Here is a 25,182-nt window from a genome sequence, read left to right as displayed (position 1 = left end):
CGATTATGTGATAATATAAGTTCTTGCCAAATATAGACATAGAGGTCTTATGTAGTTCAGGTGGGTAGCTGCGTCATCTGTTGACACCTGAAGAAGGCTCCACGGCCAAAACATTGTGTTTTCTTTCTTCTCTTTTCAGCATGGAATTAACCTATTATGTGTTCCATAGAGGTCATATGTTAAGGTGGCGCAGCGGTTAGCATTTCTGCCCCCCAGCACCTGGGATGCTATCTGTGAGGGTTTGTATGGTATCCCACTTTCTAAACTTGTATTTCCTCTGGGTGCTCAGTGTCCTCCCACAGTCCAAAGACCTATTGATAGATTACTTGGCTTCTTGGAAAACTGGCCCTGGTGCGCGTGTGTTTGTGTCTGTGTTTCTGCCCTGTTGTGGACTGGTGTCTTGTTCTGGGGTGTATCCTGCCTTATACCCATTGCTTGCTGGGATAGGCTCTGGCTCCTCTGCAACCTTGAATTGGATGGATTGGAAATTGGATGAATTAGGCTAACTGTTACAACCTTTGGGTTGGCAAAAAAATAGTGCTTGGACTTGGACTGTGTGATTCTTTTCTCAGCGTAGCACTGCAGCACCACACTGAGCCGGTTTCGTAAGATTACAGGTACAGAAGGATGGTTTTAATATTCTGTTTATGCAATTGAATTTCAGAGAAATCGGACAATAATGTATCATTATATGGTATTATGAACATGACTCTGTATGTTTTTAACATGAGCCACCAAAATTTTATTTTATTGTTCAATGAGAAAATGCTTTTGAATAAATTAATTTTAAACCTCTGAAATGTTTTGAACGCAATTTTCCACTCTCCTGAAACGGAAAATGTTTGGCTATGAGCCTTTTGTATGTTGGGGTTAGAAGGTAACTGCTGGGGTGTTTTGAGTCTTGATATCTGACAGTTACAAATTAACATTCTGTTTTTGCTCAGCGTAGCTTACAATGGACAGTGGTTCACATCAAAAGACTCCTGAACAGTCTGGCACAATAGGGCACCTCTGAAGACAGGAAACACGGGCACAGAGACTGCCCTATCAGTGTGTCTCCTTGTGTCAAAGGGTTAAAATCCAGTGGAGGGTCATTTAAGATAAACCATCTTTGATTCTATCTGCATTGCATTCACCCTCTAAAGACATTAGTTCTAATTTCTCAATTTTCAAGAAGTGGAGTTTCTAAAGGAAAATAGCTGCATATCTCACCTAAAAATAGGGAAGGGTTATTATATACATTTCTAAAATGTTAAAGTTTGAAACATACTGGGCTTACCAAATTTAAATTATGTCTAAATAGCATTTCAGCATCTTACAGGGTATAGAAATAGTTCTTATTAATTAGTGAAAAGTAAAAGTTTGATGTGGCACGTGTTTTGGGATGTTATTTTCAGAAACAAAACAGATCTGTTCTGTGTTATTTCATAAATGTGTTGTTTCCTCTAAAACTGGTGTTCAGTATCAATTATGGTGTTTTACAGACATGTATACAACATTAACATACTTTAATTGTTTGCCTAATTCCCTAATCTTAACTCAAATAAAAAATGTGGCAGCAGTCAAAAATCCAGCTTGAGACTTAGCCACTAGCAAAGAACAGGGACAGATTGCAGTGCATTTTTGTGCAAGCATTAAAGCAGCATAATAACACAAAGGAAAAAATAGGAAGAACATATATAGAAAATAAAAACTCAATTGAATATTTGACGTGTATAGTGAAACATTAATTAAAGATGACAGCCAACCATTTATTGATTGTTTTGCTCAAATGTCTGAGGAGTAATTAACACATCAGGTTCTCAACTAAATGAAATCTCACCAAAACAGTCGAGAACCTTTCAGAAATGGAAAAGTAATATGTACGTTTAACACAATGCAGTTTTCTAAAGGAATCTGATCCATTACAGAATTGCATGTTTCCTCTTTAGGATGGTGGTCATGGTGGAACAGTGCTTAGCATTGCTGCCTTATAGCATTGGGGCTCTGGGTTCAATTCTAGACCAGGGGTGCTATCTGCAGGAAGTTTGTATGTTTTTCCTGTGTTTGTGTGGCTTTCTTTCCACAGTCCAAAGACATACTGGTAGTTTAATTGGCTTCTGGAAAAATTAGCCCTAATGTGAATTGTTAGCATGTCTGTGCAAGCCTGGGATAGGCTCTGGCTCCCCCTTGACCCTGAATTGGAAAATGTGGTTAGAACATGTATGATTGGAAGGATGTCCCTGCTTTATTTTCGCTCATCAGAATGTCCCTTTTCAAACTACCATATAATATTGACAGAGGGAGTCCAGTTCATACATCCATTACAAGTTCATACTTCCATTACATGTTCTCTGTGTGAAATATGGCTCTTTATTTGGGGAAGGGGAATTTTTCAGCACAACTAAAGTCTAGTCTTTGTATCCATAAGGATTTACTTTAAGGGTATATCTTTTGCAAAACCAGAAGTCCTGGTTTTCTGTGGAGAAAAGCCTAGGTTTATATCTTATGTGTGTGTATATATATTTAATTCTACAATAACTGTGCCCACTGTGACATTCCTACTTTCTGAAGTGTTGTGTGAAATGAGGAGCATTAGGCAAGTGCAGGTGTAGGTTGTTTGCATTCTGCTTGTTACAACAGGTCTGAGTATTTGTCAAAGGGGAGTTTTCAGGAACAAAGAGCCTGGCACTGTCAGACATTTAAGGGATGACCAGAGGGTGAAAGGATTAAAGGATACTTGAGTAGGGGACGCAACCGAGGCTGGAAAATTAGTCATGTTACAGCAGTCCCACCACAGATTTCCCTCATATACTGTAATTGAAAAAGAAAATAATCTCTTCGGTTAACTTAAGTGGATGTTTCACTTTTAATTAAGAACATTAATAGTATGATTGGAGAGCTCAGGTCCAGACTGTAAGGTTAAACAATGAATAAATAAAGCAAGAAAATAACTAAAAGCATTTTCCACATATCCTCTATTACCTTGTCTCATATCAATGTTCTTTGGCCTTTTTTAACTAACTCACTAAGTGCTTGTGCGCGCTTGAACGCAATGCTTTGTTTTTAATGTGTATTAATACTTTGAGGTTTTACGTCTGTAGCTGTTCATGTGCCGATGTATCTCAAAACAGAGCCTGAAACTTGAAGTCCTCTCCAACAAAGAAGATCTTTATACAACTTCATAGATGTTCATGTGCTAATATAGTACTTCTGTGATTTGAGACTAAAATCCAAACAGCCTGAAAGCTTTAATAATGATGAATAGTCAAGCATTTCTTTAGCTCTTAAAGAGTTGCCATTAGTGAAATTACTACAGAACTGTAATTAGTAAGTTGTCATATGTGGTTTGATTTGAGGTTTTTGAGACTCTTTGTAAGTTGTCATCTTAATTTAGGATGTACCGCCTTTCTGTACATTCATGAGCAACGGTAATGGCAGTTTGCTAATTGATGTGACAGAGGAACTCACACATTCTTTCTGATGCTCATATTGTTTTGTTGCTTTGTGCAGGAGCTCTAGTAAAAAAAAAACAGTGTGCTTAGGGTTGGGAAGTACAAAAGACCTAAAATTGTATGTTTTTTCCCTAAGCAGATGGACCACTTAGGTTACAAGCTAAGACAAAGTATAGAAGGCAGGTGTTTCCATTTCAGAATTTCTTTATTTGCTGATTTTCAGATGATTATGATATTACTGCAGTTCTTTATTCTTTAAGCAGAGATCAGGTAGAAGTCATTAAGATTTCTACAATGCTGAACATGTCCAATTGAATTCCAATAGAAATGTTTAATTCTACTCTGGTGTACTTAAACAATGGCAGGCCTATTCAAGGCCAGTGCATCATTGTATCCCCTGAAAAATACAAATCCACATCCAAGATCTGAAAATCAAACAAACTTGTATTCGTTAAACTTTAAATTGTGTAACCATTTCATTGTTTCTTTATTAAGATAAATGGAGACATACTGCCATTAGTAATATAGATGTAAAATCCATAATTGCATAATTGACCAGATGTTGACAGATGTTCAAAATGCTATTGTTGTGAGCTTTCTTCCAGTAGCATACAGCCTGTATATCGGATTGAAGTCAGACCAGCTACAAGTGCCAAAGATAGAAACAATTTACTCATCGGAGTTTTGATTGAAACAGGGTATTCATGAAGCAGTGGTGAGATTTATAGCACTGATGGAGATTTTAGTGTGGTGGAGGCATGATGTGATTTGCTGCCTTCTTACCACATGCTGATAAAGTGGTATTAATCTGTATTACTTTACAGAAGCCTTTACTTCTCACACTGCATCAAGCTTGGATAATTGCAAAATCCTGGTATGAGCCAAAAAAAATGTTTTAAATGACTTGAATTTTGGGGGATTTAAGCTGCATTGGTACACAACTAAGGTAAAGTTAATGAATCTTTTTTAAGGTGGCAAAGAAAATGTTTTATAATTTACCCCTGAATGGTGAAACCACTTTTTTCGTATTTCTTTTATAAAATAAGGGCAATTTAAACTAGCGTCCGTATGGTTTTCATGTGTAAAAGATGTAATATGTACAGAATGCTGGATGCTATCATAAATAGGAACTATAGGTGGTAGAGTTTCTGGATTTAGCCAGGAAAGGTATTGGTCCTATAATTTATTGGTTCAGAAACCTTCTGATTTATTGGTTTAGGAGTTCTAACAATTAAACGATAATCAAGTACAGTCATTAATGCAACACATAGTACAGTAGTATATAACAGCAGACTACTAGGAGAAATAGGCTTATGGAGATATTGCAAGCTCCTGTTAAAGACAGCAGGGGATTGATTCCAGTACCCAAGTCAAATTCCTCACTAGATGAAGAGATCGTTTTCAACAGCAGGGATCCAGTTCTCATCTGTGAATGAGCAAGGATGTTCAAAGAGTTTCCACCAGCCAGGATTATTAGATCAAATTATCTGACAATTATAAGTTGTCTTGTTTCACTTCTTCTTTGTAGTTAACTCTGTGTAGCATATTCAACTTTAATTCTTTTAATTCATAAGCAGATTTGTTTTGTTTTAAAAAACAACAGAACTGACATTTGTGTTTTGTTGTGTCCTCCATTTGAGAATTGGCACTTAATTAGCAAATTTGGATAACTGGCGGCACAGTGGTGGAAAACTGGCCCTGGTATGAATGTGTGCATGTTTGTGTCTGTGTGTGTTCTATGATGGACTGGTCCCCTGCCTTCCACCCGTTGCTTGCTGGGATAGACTCCGGTTCCCCGTGACCCTAAATTGGATGAAGTTGTTAGAAAATGGGTGGATAGATTTGGCTAAGGTAGGACTGCATGCTGCTTTTCTCAGTGCAACACTACAGCACCCTAGTGAGCTGCTTTTGTGAGGATGGCCTGTTAAGCCTCAGGGTTTGCTGTGATGTGGAAACTCGAGGGTTGAACCCACCAGTCCTGCTGGCATTTTCCCACTTGAGCGCCACACCTCAGGGATTCATCCTGATCACACAGCTGGTTAATAACACCAGGTTTGAAACAGCTGTCTCTGGATTGTTAGAGGATTATGTTCAACTCTCATTATGTTGTGTCTTGCAGAAAACACTTTGCACTTTTGTAAATCGTTGCCCTGCTGCATTAAGTTTATTTTTTAAATACTTAAATATTAGTTTTAATTTTATGATATATTTTTTTTATTTTGTTTACACTTTCTAGTATATACTTTTTCATTCTAGGGGAAGATGGATAAATTGCTAGCGTTTATAAATCTATTCCTATTCCTTGTCTAAAAACGAGGGACACAGGAAATAATTTCTTCTCATGTAGTGGTTTTTCACTTTACACTGAAGCACTGATTCAAAAGATTCCAACTCATGTTGTTTATCAGAGACCCCCTAGAAAACAAATGTGTGACTGAAGACTGCAGTGTGATTTAGTAATATAAGCCAGCTACTGTTATATATTTTAAGTCTTTTTCTTTGAGGGTTTCCTTAATCTATGTTGGGTAAAAGCAGGCTTAACTGCAGGGATAACTACATCTTTACTACTGGAAGTGTAAGGGATTTTCTTTACATTAAACAAAGTTCAGGATGAGAGAAACATTGTGGATTCTTCAGTGTGCCGCAGGGAAGCCACATGTTCTTTGGGTAATACCTTTGTTTTTGGCATAAAATTCCATTACAAAATAAAGTAGTCCCTGTTTGGGACAATTTAAGGATGCCACTTTCCTTGGTTGCTTTGCTGTTGCTCGTAGTAATACTTTTGCTGTTCCAACATGTTTAAGAAACATGCTGTGAATACAGCAGCGGTTTTGTATTTCTTTATTCATTGAGAAATGATAGCATGCTACAAGCTCTTCAGTGCATCTCATTAAAAGTTTAAAACAAAGCCTTTCCCTTTTCACTTTTATTTATGGCTCTCCGTTGAGTTTACCAAAACAGTGGCCTTTAGTTCATGTATCCGGAACAGGAGACTTCAGATGTTGCTCATCATGTTGCATATGAAAAATGAACACTGGTGTTCGGCAGAGTATAGAGGCTGTTTCTTTTTCTTTTGGGGAACAAATTTCCGAGAAGCTTAGTTATTAATGGAACTTGTTTTGGAGTGAAGCCCTATGGTCCAGAGAATGCTGGTCAAATGACAAGGCCCAGCCCTGAACAACTGTCACTGGGATTCTCCCTGTGGTGTCACACAAATGGCTGATTTGTGATCTTGTGCTGTTGTCAGTATAAGTCTCATCAGTCTTCCAAATTACATTAGCTTTCCTGAAGGCACCTTAAATGCCTGCAGCTGGAACGATTGTTGATGGATCAGTGCTGTGCTCCTTGTGCTCTGTTACCATGAGCCAGGCTGACTAACAGCTTGTCTGATTTATTTTTGTTTTTTAATTTCTGCATGTCTTTCCAACCAGTTTGTGAAACATCTAACCTGTTAGCGTGCATTGCAACTAGTCATTGTAGACGTTCAGTTTACATTCAGCAATTGCATAGGTAACAGCTTTTTTATGTTTTGTGTTTGGGTGCGTTTCAGTTGACGTTCATTAATGGCATTATAGTTTGAATGATTTAGTTTAGAAACTGTTCTGTAGTACTTTTACCTGTGATTTGCAGGAGGTGTGTTCAAACTAATCAATCCTGCATTGTTTTGCTATGAATTTGGCCAAGCTGTGACCACCTACAGTAGTGACAAATATTGCTTGATGTAATCCTTTGTTGTGGTCATTCATGTTTTTCCCTTCTGGTTTCTTTGCTTTGGCTACATGTTGTGGCCTGCATTGGATACAAATCCTTGGGAGCTGGCCTACAGGCCTCCAAGGGGACTGCAGATGCAGACCAGTCGCAGGTTCTATGCTATGCTGTCTGAGACCCCAAATCTTAAGGCTCACTGGCAACACCAAGGCTGAGGGGCCACAAGGCTGCTGTCGCATCATCCAGGTGGGGGCTGCACATTGGTGGAGGTGGAAGGGACACCCCAGCTCTTAATGCTGTGCTTGCTGTTTTCTGTGGTTTTGTTGTTGTTTCATGCTACAGGTATACATCCTTTGCATCTTGACTGGATCCAAGTGTAAGTTGCTTTGGATAAAAGTGTCTGCCAAATGAATAAATGTAATGTAATCTTTACAAATCTTACCTCATTCTAGCTCTTGGACTAACAATGTTTAAAGCTGTATGGTAAAATGAGAAAATTAAAAAAATCAAGTAAAATAAAGTTTTTCTATTTTTTTCATGTAATAATTTAGACCAGAACAAGTTACTCTCCTGTTTTGGTGAAACAGACACCATTGGATGTTTCCATTCCATTGGCTGATTGAAATTGTCAGTAGTTCGGTCAAATTCTAACTATTATGAAATGATAGATATAAAATTATAGTGTACACAGAATTGTAGTGTTTGGTGTTGACTTGCCTGACTGAGGAAATTACAGCTGTGGCAATGAGGTCAGGTTTGCCAAAACCCCACTTGCTAGTGAGGAATGAACCAGGGAGACTTCTGCAGTAGTGAAGATGAATGGTGAAATGGGCTGGCAGGAGAAGTTTAAGAAAAGATGTGCACAAAGGGGGTGATCAGCGGGCAAATATTTATACTTAAAAGAGCAGAGGGTGAGATGGGCTTCTCCCAGACTTTTATTTAATGGTGTGAAAGATGGGATGAATTGGTTCTCCTGATACCTACCTGTGATTTTCTTCTTAACCCCTAGGTTGAGCTTTCATGATCCCTCCCTGGTATTACCTTGGGAAGTGATGGGGACAAATAACTGGTGTAAAAAAAATCAATAAGTTCTGATTGTCTCTATTAAATATATATTTTTAAAAGTAAGGATTTTTGAAAAGGCATTATCCAGTATATAATGCTATTTGTTCTAGCAAATAAAAGTATTTTGCAATGGTTTTGAATTTGATTGGATTCCCCTTTTTAAAAAACATTTTTGCTCAGCTGCTCTATGCTTTTTTCTTGCTATAGTCAGTAATAGCCTTCACTGAAACACATTTTACTCTGAATCATAGGTCAAGGTACATTTTTCTTAGCAAGAAATTTCTGTCACTCCACAAAGGAGTCAAAAAATAAACCTGTGATAATATTTTGCCATATGGTGCCCAGAGAATATATCATAGCAAATCTCATATTTTATAGAAGATAAAGTAAAGTTAGGTCACTTTTGCTTTTCATAAACATATATATTTTGTACTGAACTAACAATTAAAGTGCAATTTCATTTTTTTAAAGCAGACCAGGTGTCGTTTTAATTGGAAGTCTTATCCATGAGCTTTTCTACTGAGTTACTTTTCAAATCAAATTACTATCTCTACATTTTCAATATGGAAATATTACACACAATGGGGAAATCATATGTAGTGTCTTAACCTTAATTCTAAATTAAACTCTGTGTTAATAATGGTAGAAGTCGTGGTATACGTTTGATGAATTTGCCAGTAGAAATATGGAGCAGTGGTTAGAGTTCTGAATTCTAACTGATAGTCTGGATTATAACTTTGACTTGTCTGAATGCAGAAAATCAGACTTTGAGTGGAGCCCAAACTGAAGCCAGTGTGATATTGGGAGCCTTATTCCTTGGTACAGTAAATTGTCCAGTACTACCCTTTTAGCATAGAGGAGCCTAACATCATCCTGCAGACTGGTACTTTTCACCAAGGCAACTGCTTCCTCAGGTACTTGCAGAGATTGCACAGTTTTGAATCTGATCTATAGTCTTCATGTACATTAAGATCCTCCATGTTGCTTAATATTGATTTTTGATTTTCACTGCTTCTGGCATATCATTACTTTCACAGGCCTGTTATGTGGAGAGAAAAATCTGCTAGTACACTTTTTATACATTTCTCTAAAACTTATAAAGTTTTAGATAAATGCAAGCACATTTGTGAAGTTATTTCCTTATTGATCCTAACTTAGTTTATTCAAATGTAGCAACATACTGAATGTGCTAAAAGCTTCACAACTAAACTGAAGCTCTGGCATTTTCTTCACACTTCACACTGAATATCAGAGCATTCAATAAATAAAAAAAACAATCTCCAGTCTCCTGGAAAATCATTCATGAAGATCTTTGTCATTTATCTCTTCAATGAGAATTTGGAATTGTTTGTAATTCAGGGCTCAAGTGCTAAGATGGCTATCATAAGAGCAGTTTTGAGAACATGCTCCAAATGAAGCTGTTCTGATACCAGCTGCGGCTGATGAATAATGCAAGGCAACAGAATTTCAGAAAGCTGTTCTTAGCCTTACAAAGTCTGACTAGTCATTTATTGCTACATCTTGGGTCATATTTTTGCTGAATTAAGGGTAGAAATACTTACATTTTAATAACAGAAATAATTACATTTTAATATATTTATTGTACTGATATAAATCCACATAACATTAGATTTTTTCCATTTAACAGTCTTCCATTTTATTTTTGAGAAGTCAATGACTCCCTTAACCTCGGTCACAGATGAACAAAATGTGGAGAAACCATGGGAAAAAAAAATACTTGACTGCTTTTGGAAGGATTTCTGCTTGATTTTCTTCAATAGGAAGATGCTGTTTTCAAGGGGTTGCTGTGCATTGAACACCACCATGTGTTCTCATACTTGCACTACAGAGGAGAACGCTGATAGGAAATGATGAAGCACCTTTTCATTAAACTTTTTAACAATGGTGCGTTGATGGTGAAAGCTAAATGAAGGAGAGGGTGCCAGAATAACAATGAGTTTTGCCAGAAAATTCATCATTAAGCATTTGTTTGGTAACACATTAGTACAAATTAGACTTTCAGTCAGTCATTTAAAGAGCACAATAGCATTCCGATTCACTAAGTGGGGTTTGAGAATGTAACACAAATTTGACTATGCCTATGAATCACCCCAGACAAGTCTGGAACCCCAGACAACAAGTTGATGTCATTTTTGGATCAGACCAAAACTTTGAACTAAAGCAGGAGAGGAAATCAGTCCGGATAAATTGGAAGAAAGTAATTGTAATATATAAAAATAGGGTCAGCTCTGGCTTATATAAGACTTTTAATTGTGCTAAGCTTGACTGACTATGCACAGTGCAGAGGCATTCTGCCATTTACCGGGACATGGTGACTGCACACAAAAGAGGACAGCCGGTTCTAGGGAAAAACAAATGTTTGTTCTTTCAGTTTTTCTTCTCTTTCATCTGAAAAGAAGCAGACAACTGCTGTCACCATCCAATCTCTCAACCTGCAAAGCAGGTACAGGAGCGGTAGAAGGATTGTTTTCCTATGTGGAGATAAAAAAACAGCCATCAAGTATCATCTGTGTCTTGGAAATGTGTTTTTTCTTTTAAGAGACAATTCCAAAAATTATCTTTATTTTTAAATGAAAAAAAAAAACATTAAGCTTAATCCTCATATCAAAGCTATCCACAGCGTTGATCTTGGCACCTTGATGTTATGTGAACTGGAGCATTTGGACAGTCTTTGAATGCTTTCTCTTTTTCTTGAACAAAACAGGTCAAACCTTTTGTTGACACCATTGCAGGACAGCATTGTGGGTATTATCGGTAATTTTGGGGAAAAAAAGGAAAGGATTGGTTCCTGACCATTTTGCGCCTGGACAGGGGAAAATAAAAACTGAGAACATTTCCACTGTGATGCACCATTTCTGTCAGTTTACCTCATATCTGCTTGTACTCGCTGTACTTTTCTCCTTTTGTTTCACTTTTACTTTGCTGCTCTTTGAGCTCATTCCACAGTGGGAGCCAAAAATTGTTTTTCCAGTTCTGTACTCATACAGAGCCATTACAGTCTACCGATGGATTTGAAGACACAGGAAAACGCCAGTCTGCTTCACTGGCAATCAGTTCTCACGGCTCCAGTTTTTCTCTGCTTTCTGTCCTCTGTCTGGGCTCGTTCGCCACAGCGACTTGCTTTGAACACCAACACATAAATATTGCAAATTTCATGTGATGATACAGAGTTTGAAATTCTGTATCCAAAATCTACACAATTTTTTTATTATTTAATGCTTAACGGCCCATTTCTCTAGAAATAGGATTAGCAGCTGTAAAATTGGGTCATGTGGAAGAAATAAACTCATGTGTGGGAGTGTGTTAGGGATTTAACCTTTGAGTTTCAAGATGTTTCTGTTTTATAAAAATATACCGAAATTAACTCAAAATATCACTCACAATGAAATAGCTCCCCAGTTTGTGTCTACCTAGTCAAACATGCAGTCTCTAGTGAAAAATGCTTTTCTAGATTTATTTTTTTCCCTTTTTGGGGAGCCAGTATTTTCTTTCTGTGTCATATTCATATTACAATTTTTTATTTAAGTGCAACGTATATGTGGGACAGTGGTTAATAATACTAATAGTTTACGCTTATCAGGACTTTTCAGGACTCTCCACTCAGGTAATGGAGACTCCCCTCCATCACTAATGTGCAACATCAACCCGGATGATTCCTCGGCAGCCATAGCGCGCCAGTACACTCACCACACATCAGCTATCAGTGAGGAGGAGAACAAAGTAATGAAGCCAATTCATGGATGGGGATTATTAGGAGGCCATGATTGGTAAAGGTCAATGGGAAATTTGGCCAGGACGCCAGGGTAACACCCCTACTCTTTTTGAAAAACGGTCAGATTTTAAATGACCACAGAGATTCTGGACCTCTGTTTTACATCTCATTTGAAGGACAGCTCCTTTTTACAGTATAGTGTCCCTGTCACTATACTGGGGCATTAGGAACTACACAGACTGCAGGATGAGCGCTCCCTACTGGCCCCTCTAATACAGCAGGAACAACCTTAGTTTTTTGCAGGAGGTCTCCCATCCAGGTATTGACCAGGCTCACCACCTACGTAGCTTCAGTGGGCTGCCAGTTGTGAGTTGCAGGGCGAGATCACTGCTGGTATGGTATGGCATAATATTGCTGCCTTGCAGTACTGAGACCCTGGTTTCAGTTCTGGATCTCGGATGCTGTTTGTGTGGAGTTTGTATGTTCTCGTTGTGTTTGCATGTTGTTGGTTAACTGGTTTCTAGGAAAATTGGCTCTGGTGTGAGTGCATGTTTGTGTCTGTGTTTGTGTGTACCCTGCGATGGACTAGCATCTCATCTAAGGTGTATCCTGCCTTATGCCCATTGCTTATTGGAATAGGTTCTGGCTCCGTTATGATCCTGTGTTGGATTAAAGATTAGAAAATGGATGGTTGAAACATTATACTGTCATTCAATGTAAAAACACTGCAGATCACATTTTTAGTGGGTACTAAATGCAATAATATGAACAGATGTAGTTTTGACACCTACAAGCTTACATAACATATAATGAGCTTATAGACACATTTTGTTTTAAATAAGCTGTCAACTGTTTTTCAGAAATTCTTTAGAATGATCTTTTTTTGAGCCAGTCTAGGATGTGAGATGGAAGCATCAACATCTTAACACCTAGAACTAGTGACAGGCTTACTTCTTCTTGCTTCTATATGTCATCTGTTATCAAAGGAAGTGACTTGTTCTGGATTCTCAACAGGGCAGGTGCGATGATTAGAGCTGTGATTTCCATACTTTATCATGAATGTGTCTTCTGTCAGCGTCCTCCTGCTGCTTGTCTTGATATCAACCAGGATGGTGCACATAAAGGAACCAGTACACTAACAGGTTCATTGACCTTCATCACCATTTTTGATCTTCTCCTTTTGTGGAAATAATTTGTTTTAGCAGAGTTATAGGGGCTGGGATACGTCCGAAACAAATTGCCCAGTCAGGTTGTTAAAGTGCTTACTCTGGGATTCTTCAGAGAGTAGATGGTTTTCTGAGATTAATTCTGCAATATTAGAATGTAAGAAGGGTTACAAGCTAACGGAGGCCATTTGGCCTACTTGGCTTACTGTATATTAGCTAACAGCCAGGATATCGGCTTAACCACATGGCTGGGTCCTTGTTCAACACTCCTACATCCCTGTAATAAAGAAATGCCTCCTCTTTTTTGTTATAAATTGAATTCCACATAGCCTGTCTCTGTTCACTTTTTGAGTTTTATTCTTCCAAAGTCCACTGGTTTGACTTCTTTGTCTCTGCCTTTGAGGATTTTGAATACTTGGATTATCACATGGGTGAGATGGGTTGAATGGCATCCTCTCATTTATCATTGTTGCTATTGACATGATTTCCATAATCATTGTCCTGCTTTGGCCAATCTTAACAAATATATTCACAGATGTACTGTGGTTGCATTTGATGTGGTATTTATGTAGCTAGTGATTTATCTTATTTAGTCATTAGCAGTTGGCTATATGCTATTGGTGTATCATACAGAATAAGGCTTTAGATGAAGTAGTAAGGCATAACAAGTAAAAATCACAATGATAAATGTCCCTTCATTCTGTCTCCTTTTTATCTTATTGCATTCAATATTTCCACCTTGCTGCCAAACACAAGGAAAGAATATTGTATTGTATAGTGCTGGGATTCAATATTTTTTTCATTTTCTTTTTAGTTTTGTAGATCACAGAAAAAAAATCTCTGAGGTTCTGCTTAAATGTACACACTGCATGTAAAATACTTTGTTACCAAGGGTTTGTTCTCACTGCTACCTTTTCCCTGATGTGTTATGGTGTATCATATCACTCTGCTTTCTCTCATTTTATCCTGTTTGTGTTTGTCAGAGGCTTTAGATATGGTATCTTGTAAAACAGGTTTGTGGCTGGGTTGAGCCTGTGGTTACAACTGTCTTGTTTTTACCCCCACACACAGAGATTCGTCTTTTCATCTAAACACATAAGACATTAAATGTACAGTAACAATAATAACAATTTTAGCTAGGAGTCATAGTGCCTTGAAGTCTGATTGACATTTGTAGGAGCAATCTGGTTATGTCTGTAGACCAGTAGGTGGCACTCTTCTCTCTCAATCAGAAAGTACAACTCCAGTCTGACAGAGGGCACTACACTATAGGCAGTGACCTCTTTCAGATGAGCCATTAAATGGAGATTCTGTGACAGTTTTGGACATAAAAATATCCTGCAGCCCTATGACCAGAGCTAAGTGTGGCACCTTTAGAGCATCAAAGGTTTTTTTCCCTGTGCCCCCAATCTCTCAAGTAAAATAGAAATTAAAACAAGTGGGACTTCTAAGCAAAATAAAGGATACATTTATATGTATATATAATCTAGTAGTAATGAAAATAGTCCTCAATAGTTACCAGAAAGTCTCATTGAAATCATGGCATTTTTCAGAAAGATTTGACGCTTTACCTATCATATGCAGGGCAGCACCTACCTGCAATGGAATGTGGCTAGAATCAAAGAATTAAATTCAGCATTGACTTTCATAACATCACATGCTGTTCCAGCCAGCAGTTATGCTTTGGGAATGTGAGATGCAGTGCAGCACATTAACATGAAGTTCATAGAAATCTTACTTAAAGCTAAAGATTGATCACATTTTTATTTCCTTTCTCTTTTTTCTCCTTTTTTTTTCTAGAACATTGTGACCTATCTGGCATTTTAAAGGGAAAGACGATGCTTTCTTTGATGTCAGATCCCTGAAGAACCTGGAGATGTCCATAAGCTCACGCCTTTGCAGGTTGTACAGAGTAATTAAACAGTTTTACTAAATTACTGCAATGTATTTTAACAGAAAGGACCAAGCCATCAAATAATTTATAGTTATGTATATATTTATTTAATCCTAATCTTCTTGCAAATTTAGTTTACTTCAAAGCTATTTCTAGCTTAATGAGGTTAGAAATAAGCCACATATACACTGCGTGGAAAATGAAATTTTCTTTGCTCTTGGGTTTGTGATATGTTGCTTAATACTGCTGTAGCACAGTAAGCGTATAAAATAACAAAAGACCAATTTCTCAGAAAGGAGTGACCAATACTTTAGTGTTTCCTGAGAGCTGAAATTAATCATCCAGACATTTATGGGGTCAGTAGTGGAAATTTAGTTTGTAATCATTCAGAATAAGAAAACAGGGTTTTTTTTTACACTGTGGGAGGAGTTTGGAACTCATTTCCATTTTGTTGGTGCTGACTTGAGAGTTTTTAAAGAATGGCTTGGTGGAAATCCAACAACTTCATGTGCAAGATGGGAATAATGCTCTCCTCTCATCTGTGGCATTTCGTTTGTTTAAGAATAGTGCTGATTGTGGTGTCTACGTTTTCTTTGCAGAGTGTGAACCATGGGAAATGTAGAAAGCCAGAATGGGGACCACGGTTTTTATGGTAATGACCAGGGTCACTTGTCTCGCAAGCACATGTCCAGATCCCTTCGGATCTCCAGCAAGCAGGCCAGACGCTCCAGGCATGCGTCTTCGGGAAAAGTAGAGCACAGGAATTCTGAAACCAGTACCCGGTCAAGCAGCACCCCCAGCATCCCACAATCCCTTGCAGACAGTGGCCTTGAGCCCTTCAATGAAACAAATATCTTAGGAGATCTTGGTAGCCCTATTTGGGTTGACAGTGTTGCCATGAATCTAAGGCCAGCTTCTTTTCACAATGAGTCATTAGTAGATCCCACTGTGGAAACAGTGCTGACAGCAGCTTCTGTTCCTAGCATGCAAGAATCTCAGAAGAGCAGACTGTTTCAGGGGGAGGCCACTTACATACAAAGGGTGAACGATGGACCAAGGGGAAATGAGAGTTTTAACTTTAAGAAAAAAAGGTCTAAATCTGCTGATATGTGGCGTGAAGACAGCTTGGAATTTTCCCTTTCGGACATCAGTCAGGATCACTTAACCAGCACAGAGGAGATCATTGACGCATCGGATGAAAAGGACTACAATGACTGTGAACAGCTCCAAGCCAGCCCCCAGGGTATGGAGTCACTGGACCCCAACAACAGGGCCAGCTCTCTGGATGAGCTGTGCGGTCAAAAGAGCCACAGTGCGAGAGACTCTCGGAACGTGTTTGGAAAGTATTGCCACAACAAGGGGTCGCGGGAGGCTGGCACATGCATAGAGGTGACTGCTGAAAAGACGCTTTTGTCTTCTGAAGATGATGGTACCTCATATGGGGCCTACACCCTCCCCTGCAGAAGGTCCCACTGCCTGTCAGAGGGCGTGGCCATTCTGCCAGCTGCACACCCAGCCAGCATGCAAGGCAGGAGAGCGCAGACTACACAGGTAAAATAAATATATATTTTTCGCTGCATTATCTTAAAAGGCCTGCATTGTTCTGTCTTAAGTAATTTTGATTTTTTAAAAATTGTTAGCGAAGTAAGAGCACGACATTCTTACATGCCTTCTCTCTTTCATCCTTTGGAAAACTAGATAGAGGGTAGTATTTATATAAGCGTTTGAACCTTAGCCTTGGGCCAGCTGTGCATGCTACAGGAGGAAGTAACTTGAAATGTTCCGAGTGTTCAAATTACTCAGTAGTAACAGTCAGTTTCGATGAACCTCGAGCCGTATTTTCCTCACTAATCATCAGAAAAATCTGTGGTTCTCCATAGCTTACCTTGGTGACAGCCACTGTTGGTGCACTTTGCCTTACTCAACACACTTGAGAAATATGTTCTGTACAAGCTATAAACATCATAATACATATATCCAAATTTTTCCGATCATCTGGATACAATAAAACTTCTCCCCCAGAAAACTTTTCACCCTAAGACCTGTGATGTGAAAAATCAACACTTATGTTGATGAACACTTATGTTCCGTTCAGTCATACTGCTGATAACACTCTTGATGATAGTTACAGTAGGTTGTCAGTGCAGTTTTTTCTAAAGTTACTGGTCAGTTGTGTAAAAGGAGTTTTTAAGAAAGCCATGTCTTAACCTCTTGACCCTGATTCGCAGATATGCTCTTACAAAGTCAGGATATTTACAAATATCACATAGAACACATGCCATAGAGATAGAAAAACTGAAAAATAAGCACATGAACTCACCTGGAAGAGTCTGGTTAGGGGAGAGCAGGTCACATATCTTTATTTAAGTCTTTATTTATTCATTAAGTTTAATTATGGGATCTTATCAGGAGTAACCACTTGAAATGGGGTCCTCCGATACAGAAAATGGTTTGAGAACCTGCTTAAGATGATTGTGCGTGAGCTCAGGCTTTTGTCTGAGCACAAGCATCGACTACCCACGAATACACACACCTAAGAGATACAATATCTCATATTCAAACCACAGAAACTTGGGTTGCAGAACGGCCTGTGTGAAGGTGATAGGGACCTTATGAAGGAACATTTGCTCTTTCTTCCTGACAACCGTTCCGCTGCAGCAGTGTTCTGGAGTCAATTGGAAAATGGATTTGTCTTCACAACCCCTTCCAGCCCTTGGCTTATCATATATAAGATCACACACCTGACCTGCAGATTTATGACTCAAATTCTGTATAAGAAATAATGTATGTTATGCTGGTCTGATGTCAATCTCTTTAAAGACCTTCATAAATGTAACGGTTCTTTAAAAGTGTCGATATAGCAAAATTTTTAGACGCTTTAAATTATTCTGAATTCATTATTTATGATAAGCATTTTCCCTGTGTGCACCAAGGAAATATTTTCCTTATTTAAATAATTTGGTCATATAACTTTCATGTAGTGAATTTTTTCTAAATAATACTATTTTATTTGTACAGTTTGACACCTTTGTATTTAACATTACACCTTGTTTTTTTACCAATATTTATTGGTTTCTAGAATTCACAAACCTACAGATTCTTTGAATTGGATTGTCATTTGTTATAATGCAGTGTTTTATGGTATTTCTCTTGAGCTGAAGGCTGGAAGGCAATGGGCTTAGTCATGTATTTTGCTGTAAATCTGTAAGAGCGAGAGGAAAACACATCTTGACATGGGCAAGGAGAAGGAAAGGCTGCTACTCATGTGTGAAACAAAGTGCTGAGTCACTTTTTTTGCTTGATGGAGATGTCGTGGAGGAGTCCTTCCATATTAGTATATAAATAGAATTAAATCATACTGTTAACTGCAGCATGAGCAACAAAATATTAAAACTGATGCTTTTTTCTGCCTTTGTATAATCTTGTATTTGACACATTTCACAAAGGTTTAAGTTTTTATCCACCGATTTGTAAAATTGAGAAAAAGTGATCCGAGACCCTATAAACTGAAAGTCACAGAACGATGCAGCCCCAGCCCTGAGATGTGAAATTGTTTTTGTGCTCATTTTGTGCTCATAGGATGTTACAACAGGGGAAGGAAGTGAATATGCAGACAGTGGGATTGATGGAGTAACAGCCGGTGCAGATCACAAGTCCAGGCGCTCCAAGGCCATGTCGGCCTCCTTCTCCGTGTGCTCGGCGGCGGGCAGCAGCATGTTCGCGGGGAGCGACAGTGGCAGCAGCGGGGCAGGCGAGGGCGTCCATGGGGTGTACGAGAACTTCCGCCGGGAGCTGGAGATGAGCTCCTCTAAGACCGAGAGCCTGGAGGAGGCCGGGTCGGCGGTGAGCGACGAGCGGAGCAGCGGCACCCTGAGCTCCCCCTGCCAGTCCGATGCCCTGCTGAGCGCCGCGCAGGGCACCGTGCGCAAGGCCGGCGTGCTGGCGGTCAAGAACTTCCTGGTGCACAAGAAGAACAAGAAGGTGGAGCCTGCTGCTCGTCGCAAGTGGAAACACTATTGGGTGTCCCTCAAAGGTGAACTGCCGCCCTCCTCCCTTCCCGTCAGCTTTCCTTGGGTTTTGTTCCCGTTCAGGTCTGTTGTCACGCCACCATTGAGGGAAAAGGGGAAATGGGGAAACACTTAGGTTATTCCACTCAAACAGACACCAGTTTCCATGGTAGAAGCATGATGCGGGAATGCCAGGAGCATAAAATTACAATTAATCAGGTGTTTTTGGTGGGATTGACTCCTCTCAAGCTCTTCTCTCAAGTGTGTGACAAAGTAATCATTTCATAAGGCTGCATAGGATAAGCCAGGGGAGAGCTTACCTTAGGGGCTACTGACAAACGACAAGCAATCATAAGAGCTGTACCTGAGCTGTGCTAAAAGCTTAAATGCTTAAATCAGTTAAAGAATAGTAATGGAAACAGAGGTAACTACGTTTAAGCATTCCCAGCTTTCTCTGATGCAAGAATTCTAAATCTGGGAAGGTGTTTGACCGAGTCAACCTAGTGCACTTCTCAAGGGTAATGAGTGAAACATAGACCTATGGAGATAAGTGGAAATTAAGAGAAAAGGTTTTAAGACTGAAAAAAATAGAAGGCATGTCTCACGGTGTTGAAGCAGATTCCATAGAACTCATTAGGCCTTTAAGTTTATCAGTATGCTACAAAAATTCAAAAGAACTAGATGGACGCACTGACCTCTTCTTTTTACCCCTTCTTATTCAAAGAGTAGCAGCCCTTCTAAAAAGACCAAACTAAAGCAAATCACTTTCAACCGCACACCCAAAAGTTCATCAGTTCCCCTGATACAGACACGTCTGTACTGAAATGTCAGTTGTCGCAAAATGAAAAACTAAATGTGTGAGGGGAGGGTGAGTGAGTGAAGTGTACGTTGTCTTATAGTATTCATTTCCCCTCAAATCTTTATTCTTCTCGTTTTGCATATTGTTAGTGAATTTTGGCATTCTTTTTGAGAAATAAATCTGACTCTTCAAATGCTACTTAAAAAAATTCACTAAGCAACAAAGTAAGTTTATTAATTTAGTTGAATTAATTGTTGCATGTTGAGACTATATTTGTGATGTTATTTTAATCGTTTTATATCTCTTACAGATTTAGCACTGTTGTAGAGTATCCAGCAACGCAAGAGCAATATTTTTCGAAGTATAGCTTTTGTTTCAAGCTATATTAATCACTTGTGTACTTTCATAGAAGACCTGTTTTCCACATCCACCCTCAGACTCATTCAATGTGCAAATAAATTTAGTAATCTTTAGTAATTAATACCTTTGTGCACTACATCTGTTCTGCAATGTATAAATGCTCCTCACTTACCAGAGGCATCTGGTAGCAGTGATTTGCATCAGCTCTGATTTGCATAAAGATGTGTCTTTGTGATTATGTTAGACTGAAGTGAAGACCGGTCACTCTTTGTTGTGAAAGGATTATCTCACAATCGACACCCAACGAGAAATCAATCCGTTGCTATAATTACACCCTGTTTTAGAACAAGGTGATACTTATGGGGAAAATTAAAATGTACTGTACTGTCTTTTCACATCTGCCTTCACAGAGACTAAATTTCCAGTTCTACCTTATTTTACTTTAATTCAGTTTTAAATGGATTTATAGACCTTTTGAAGTGTTAAGGGACCACCTGGTTAACTTTGTTTCTCATTTGGTGTTACTCTTTGCTATGGAAAAAGCATGTTGTATTAGTATTTTCCTATCAGAATGTTTTTCCAATCCCCTACTATGTTAATATGAAGCACTGTGCTTTAGAAGGTGCCATCCTTCATATGAAATATTGAATGAAGGTCCACCTGCTTTATCCTACCCACAAAATCTGGACTTCTGCAACATTTCCATTTGATTCAGTTGGTGAAGCATTTTCTCGCTTTTCCTCCTATTCTGTATTGTTTTCTGGGGATGTTGGTGTGTAATGGCTGCTGTGTAGCAGCCAGATGGGTGCTGCATGTCAGTGGTAGACAAATAAATGGGTCCCCTTCTCCATGCGAAGTGCTTTAAGATCCATTGGGATATTTTCCCATTTTGTGTGCATCGGTGTCTTCTCTGCTCTTTCTCATGCCCTTCTTTTGTCTGAATTATAAGACTCAGAGCTTGGTTGACTTCCAGAGTTCCTCTACTGAAAACTGACTATGGAGTTAATGTGGATTAACGTGTACCCTTACAAAATACCATTCTACACAGAACTCAGTATGTCACATACTTTTATTAAATAAATTAATAAGATTTATCACTTCTAATCAATGATATACAAGTACTGTATCACTGTAACATATTTGCCTTTCCAGTTATTATGCAATGTGTCTACTTGGTGACCCATTGCTAGACCAAGACATTTATCAAAGACCCGATGGGTGAGGTTCAAGGCTAGTGTGGTTCCCCTTGCGTGGTGCACAGTGGCTGCTTATACTGTTCTCCCTTGTAACACTGTCTCGCTTTTGTTCCCTAGGGTGCACACTGTTCTTTTATGAGACTGATGGCCGTTCTGTGATTGAGTACAACAGTATCCCAAAGCATGCAGTGTGGGTGGAAAACAGCATTGTACAGGCTGTTCCTGAGCACCCAAAGAAGGACTTTGTCTTCTGTCTCAGCAATTCTCTGGGGGATGCTTTCTTATTTCAGGTATGGAAGTCTTTTAGCATCTGAACTTTGGTCTTCAGTACATAATGAACAGTGGCCAATTTTTCTTAGTTTTTTTTAAAGAAGAATTTCTTATGTAATTACATCTGTAATTGAATTTTTCTGAGTCAGCAGCATGATTGCAGCATGATGTAAAGAGATTTTGGAAATATACAACCTTTAGCTGTGTATTCTTTTTCTATCTTCTTTATAAACAAGAGAGGTTTTGGAGAGTCTTTGATGTGAAAGTTTTTTTTAAGATGGAAATCAGTTAAAGTGTATTTTTCAGGAAATACCCTGAGACATTAGTTATGTATTCTGCATTTATTTCACACATCTGTAAATGATGAAAGCTAACACTGGCAATGTGTAATCACCTTATGTTTTGTGCCCTTACCTTTCAAGTGCTCAATAGTATGACATTCACTACTGTTTGGATCAGTTTGTTGTGGCAGCTTCAAAATCTTAGCTTTTGGATTCGGCTGCGAGTTGGCTCCCTTGAGTCTTTCACTCATTCAGGGACCAGTTTGTGTCTTGTATTATTGAGGAACTGTATATTTAATGCAGAATGTGTTGTGCTGTTTCTAAAATGATACACTTTTAGAATCAAGACGTACTGTAACACACAGCTCTTGTGTAGCACCAATTTGACAATTGTGGGCGACACAGTGTAGGTGTTGACCCAGTTTTGAAAATGCTAGACCTTGAGTCACATTTGTGCCCCCCTTCTCCAGACTTCCAGCCAGACGGAGCTGGAGAACTGGATCACAGCCATCCACTCCACCTGTGCCACTGCAGTGGCCCGGCAGCACCACCGGGAGGACACCGTCAGGCTGCTGCGGTCGGAGATCAAAAAGCTGGAGCAGAAGATCGACATGGACGAGAAGATGAAGAAGATGGGCGAGATGCAGTTGTCCTCGGTCACGGACACCAAGAAGAGAAAGACCATTCTGGAGCAGGTGAACTGACTGCTCAACCCCTGAGCCAGAGCTCTTACTGCTGTGGGCAGAGGTGTGCTTGAAATGGCACAAGCCAAAACAATGAAGATATTTAATCTGTGGGCATTTATTTCTGTAGGAATTTAGTTTTACAGCTGTGCAAAAAAGGGCTTCATGGTACAACAAGGTTGCTGAATAAGTGGGGGTTTGTGAGTGACTAGCCCCAAGTCTCAAATAGATTTGAAATTTCAGCAGCTGCCTTCACTTTAGAGGTAGGTGCCGAAGATTCAAATTACTAATTTCTCAGTCGCTATCTTGGAAACATGGAAATTTAAGTTTTAAAAGCAGTATCACAGAGTCAGATTTAAAGCTTCAAAGCTTCAAAGCGCAACATTGTAGATCAAAGGGTGAAAATGTTTCTGTGCCTTTCCTAAATCTGCTTACAGTGCACTCTTAACATTTTTGGTGTTTTCTCATTTTTGTTTTTAAACATTTATAGGTTGTCCAGCTGGATTCACAATTACAGAATAATTTGGTTTGGTTCAAATGACTAATTTGCCTCTAATCTCAAAGTCCTTCCTTTTTTTAGAAGTAAAGTTAGTTTAAAATCAATCCTCATGACTACAGACTTTTTCTGTGGGTGAAGAGCATAAAACAATTAACTCATTAAGGGAATTCAGAAGTCAAAATAAGGTGATGTTTAAAATTAATTCACGTTTGGTTTAGAAATGAAAAATATCCTGTAATAAAGCTTACTAATTTGACCAAACTTTACAAATATTTTAATATTTCATACAAGCTCCCTTATGATTCTTCCTACCTTCTTGCTATCAGTAAGGATGTTGTAGACCTGCTTCTGTGTCTGCAGCTGGCCAGTGGTATGTGGAAAACTGTTCACTGTGTTAATTACAGTTTCCCTTGTTGAAAAATTGGTATCTTAAAATAGAATTTCATGTTATAAACTCACTGAAACAACTATTTTATGTCCTTCACCAAAACAGAACTGTTTCTGGTAAATATGAGACAATATTAATACTTAAAGGGGAACTGCAAGGCTATTTTTAAATTTGGGGGTTAGAAAACATGGACATTGATAAATGCATTTCAAACCACAATGTAAGAAAATGTACACAGTAAACTGTAAAACCTCCAGTTTACACGAGAACATAGACAAAATTTTCTGGCATGTGCAGTGCCGTATTCTGCAATTCAAAACTAGGCAACAAAACTTCCGGTGAGGCGGCTCTATTACATTGTAAGCAAGTAGGCTTGTGAATACATCTCTTTTAATCTAATAGAAATATTGCTCTCAACTTCGGGACAATTTTGCCTACAAATACAACTTCCTTGTTAACTCTGCAAACGGATCACATTGGAACATTTCTGCAGTGAAATGTCTGCTGCACAACCTGTACATACTCACTCACACATCAGATTACATTAGTCATTACAGTAACTAGTGAGCAGGAAAAGCCGCTTCACATCACAATTCGTGCTAAATCTCACTCTTGCCCGTAGCGAGACCAGTACTTTATCAAAGGTCATGACTTTGTGCTTAATTTGGAATTTTGTAAAATGTTACGAAACCGTTAGTAAATGTTTTTTGTTAGCGGTAAAATCACAGGTTTAGTTACCGGTAGGAGAAGTTGAGACTGAAGTTCCCCTGTAATACTGTCTTCAGGTTAGTGGTGTTGTAAAAAAATGTATCAAATCTATCTTGAGACAATTAAATAGACAGAGATCTTTTGAGGAGCTCCTCTTTAGTAGGATGCTCTGCAGTCTGCATTGAAATTAGCGTACAACATGCTCTCTTCAAAGCAGTTTTCAAGTAGCTTTATTCTGTTTTTCTTAATAGATCTTTTTGTGGGAGCAAAACCTGGAACAGTTTCAGATGGATCTGTTTCGGTTTCGGTGTTACCTGTCAAGCCTTCAGGGAGGGGAGCTGCCCAACCCAAAAAGGCTCCTCGCTTTCGCCAGCCGGCCCACCAAACTTGCCATGGGACGCCTCGGTATCTTCTCGGTCTCATCCTTCCATGCCTTGGTAAGTGCAAATACCCCACTGAGTGCATACTTGAGCTCCTTTGTCATATATCAACATGTTGGCAGTAGCTGATGTTAAGCATCACCTGTAAGGGGAGCTTTTCCAGGTCACCTGACCTTTTGGGGGCCTTATCTCTCGTTCGCTTCAGGCAGCTCTGTGGGTACATTAAGTTCAGAAATTATTAGGTGATATGGTTAGCAGCCATATGTATTTGTAGTTTATGATGAACCTACAAAATTAATAACTCATTATTTTGCTTTTTTCTCACAAGGTCAGAAAACCTTTAGTGAAGTGGCTGGAAAAACTAACTGCACTGAAGTACATTGTGCTGTAATTAAGCTACTCAAGTAGCTTTATTCCCTTTTTTAATCAACTTGAATCAAATTAAAACAAAATCGATTTCATCCATCCAGATCATACATTGCTTGAAATCAGAACATGTAGTGTTGTTGAAGTAAATCCAAAGGTAACAAATACAAACACTCTGCGAAATAAAATTGTAATGAAATGTGTTGGATGAATTTTTAAAAGAGGAACAAAAATATTTCACATCA

The 25,182-nt window shown here is 38.7% G+C and overlaps 1 protein-coding gene across 5 annotated transcripts in view; it reads left to right on the top strand.

Annotated features, from left to right (window-relative positions):
* The window catches only part of tiam1a (TIAM Rac1 associated GEF 1a), a 122,115-nt gene that overhangs the window by 50,269 nt on the left and 46,664 nt on the right, over positions 1–25,182 (top strand). For 4 of the 5 annotated variants that reach the window (XM_015341982.2, XM_015341983.2, XM_015341985.2 and 1 more), the window contains 6 exons: positions 14,907–15,008; positions 15,600–16,551; positions 18,580–19,033; positions 21,480–21,652; positions 22,384–22,608; positions 24,443–24,628. In XM_015341982.2, coding sequence (XP_015197468.2) covers positions 15,610–16,551; positions 18,580–19,033; positions 21,480–21,652; positions 22,384–22,608; positions 24,443–24,628 — 1,980 coding nt within the window. In that variant the 5' untranslated portion in view covers positions 14,907–15,008; positions 15,600–15,609. Of the gene's footprint in view, positions 1–7,357; positions 7,389–14,906; positions 15,009–15,599; positions 16,552–18,579; positions 19,034–21,479; positions 21,653–22,383; positions 22,609–24,442; positions 24,629–25,182 lie in introns of those variants that run through there. The other variant, XM_015341984.2, reaches the window with a different exon arrangement.

Source organism: Lepisosteus oculatus, chromosome 5, assembly GCF_040954835.1.
Source record: "Lepisosteus oculatus isolate fLepOcu1 chromosome 5, fLepOcu1.hap2, whole genome shotgun sequence".
NCBI classification, from domain to species: Eukaryota; Metazoa; Chordata; class Actinopteri; order Semionotiformes; family Lepisosteidae; genus Lepisosteus; species Lepisosteus oculatus.
This window is presented reverse-complemented; position numbering and strand designations above follow the sequence as displayed.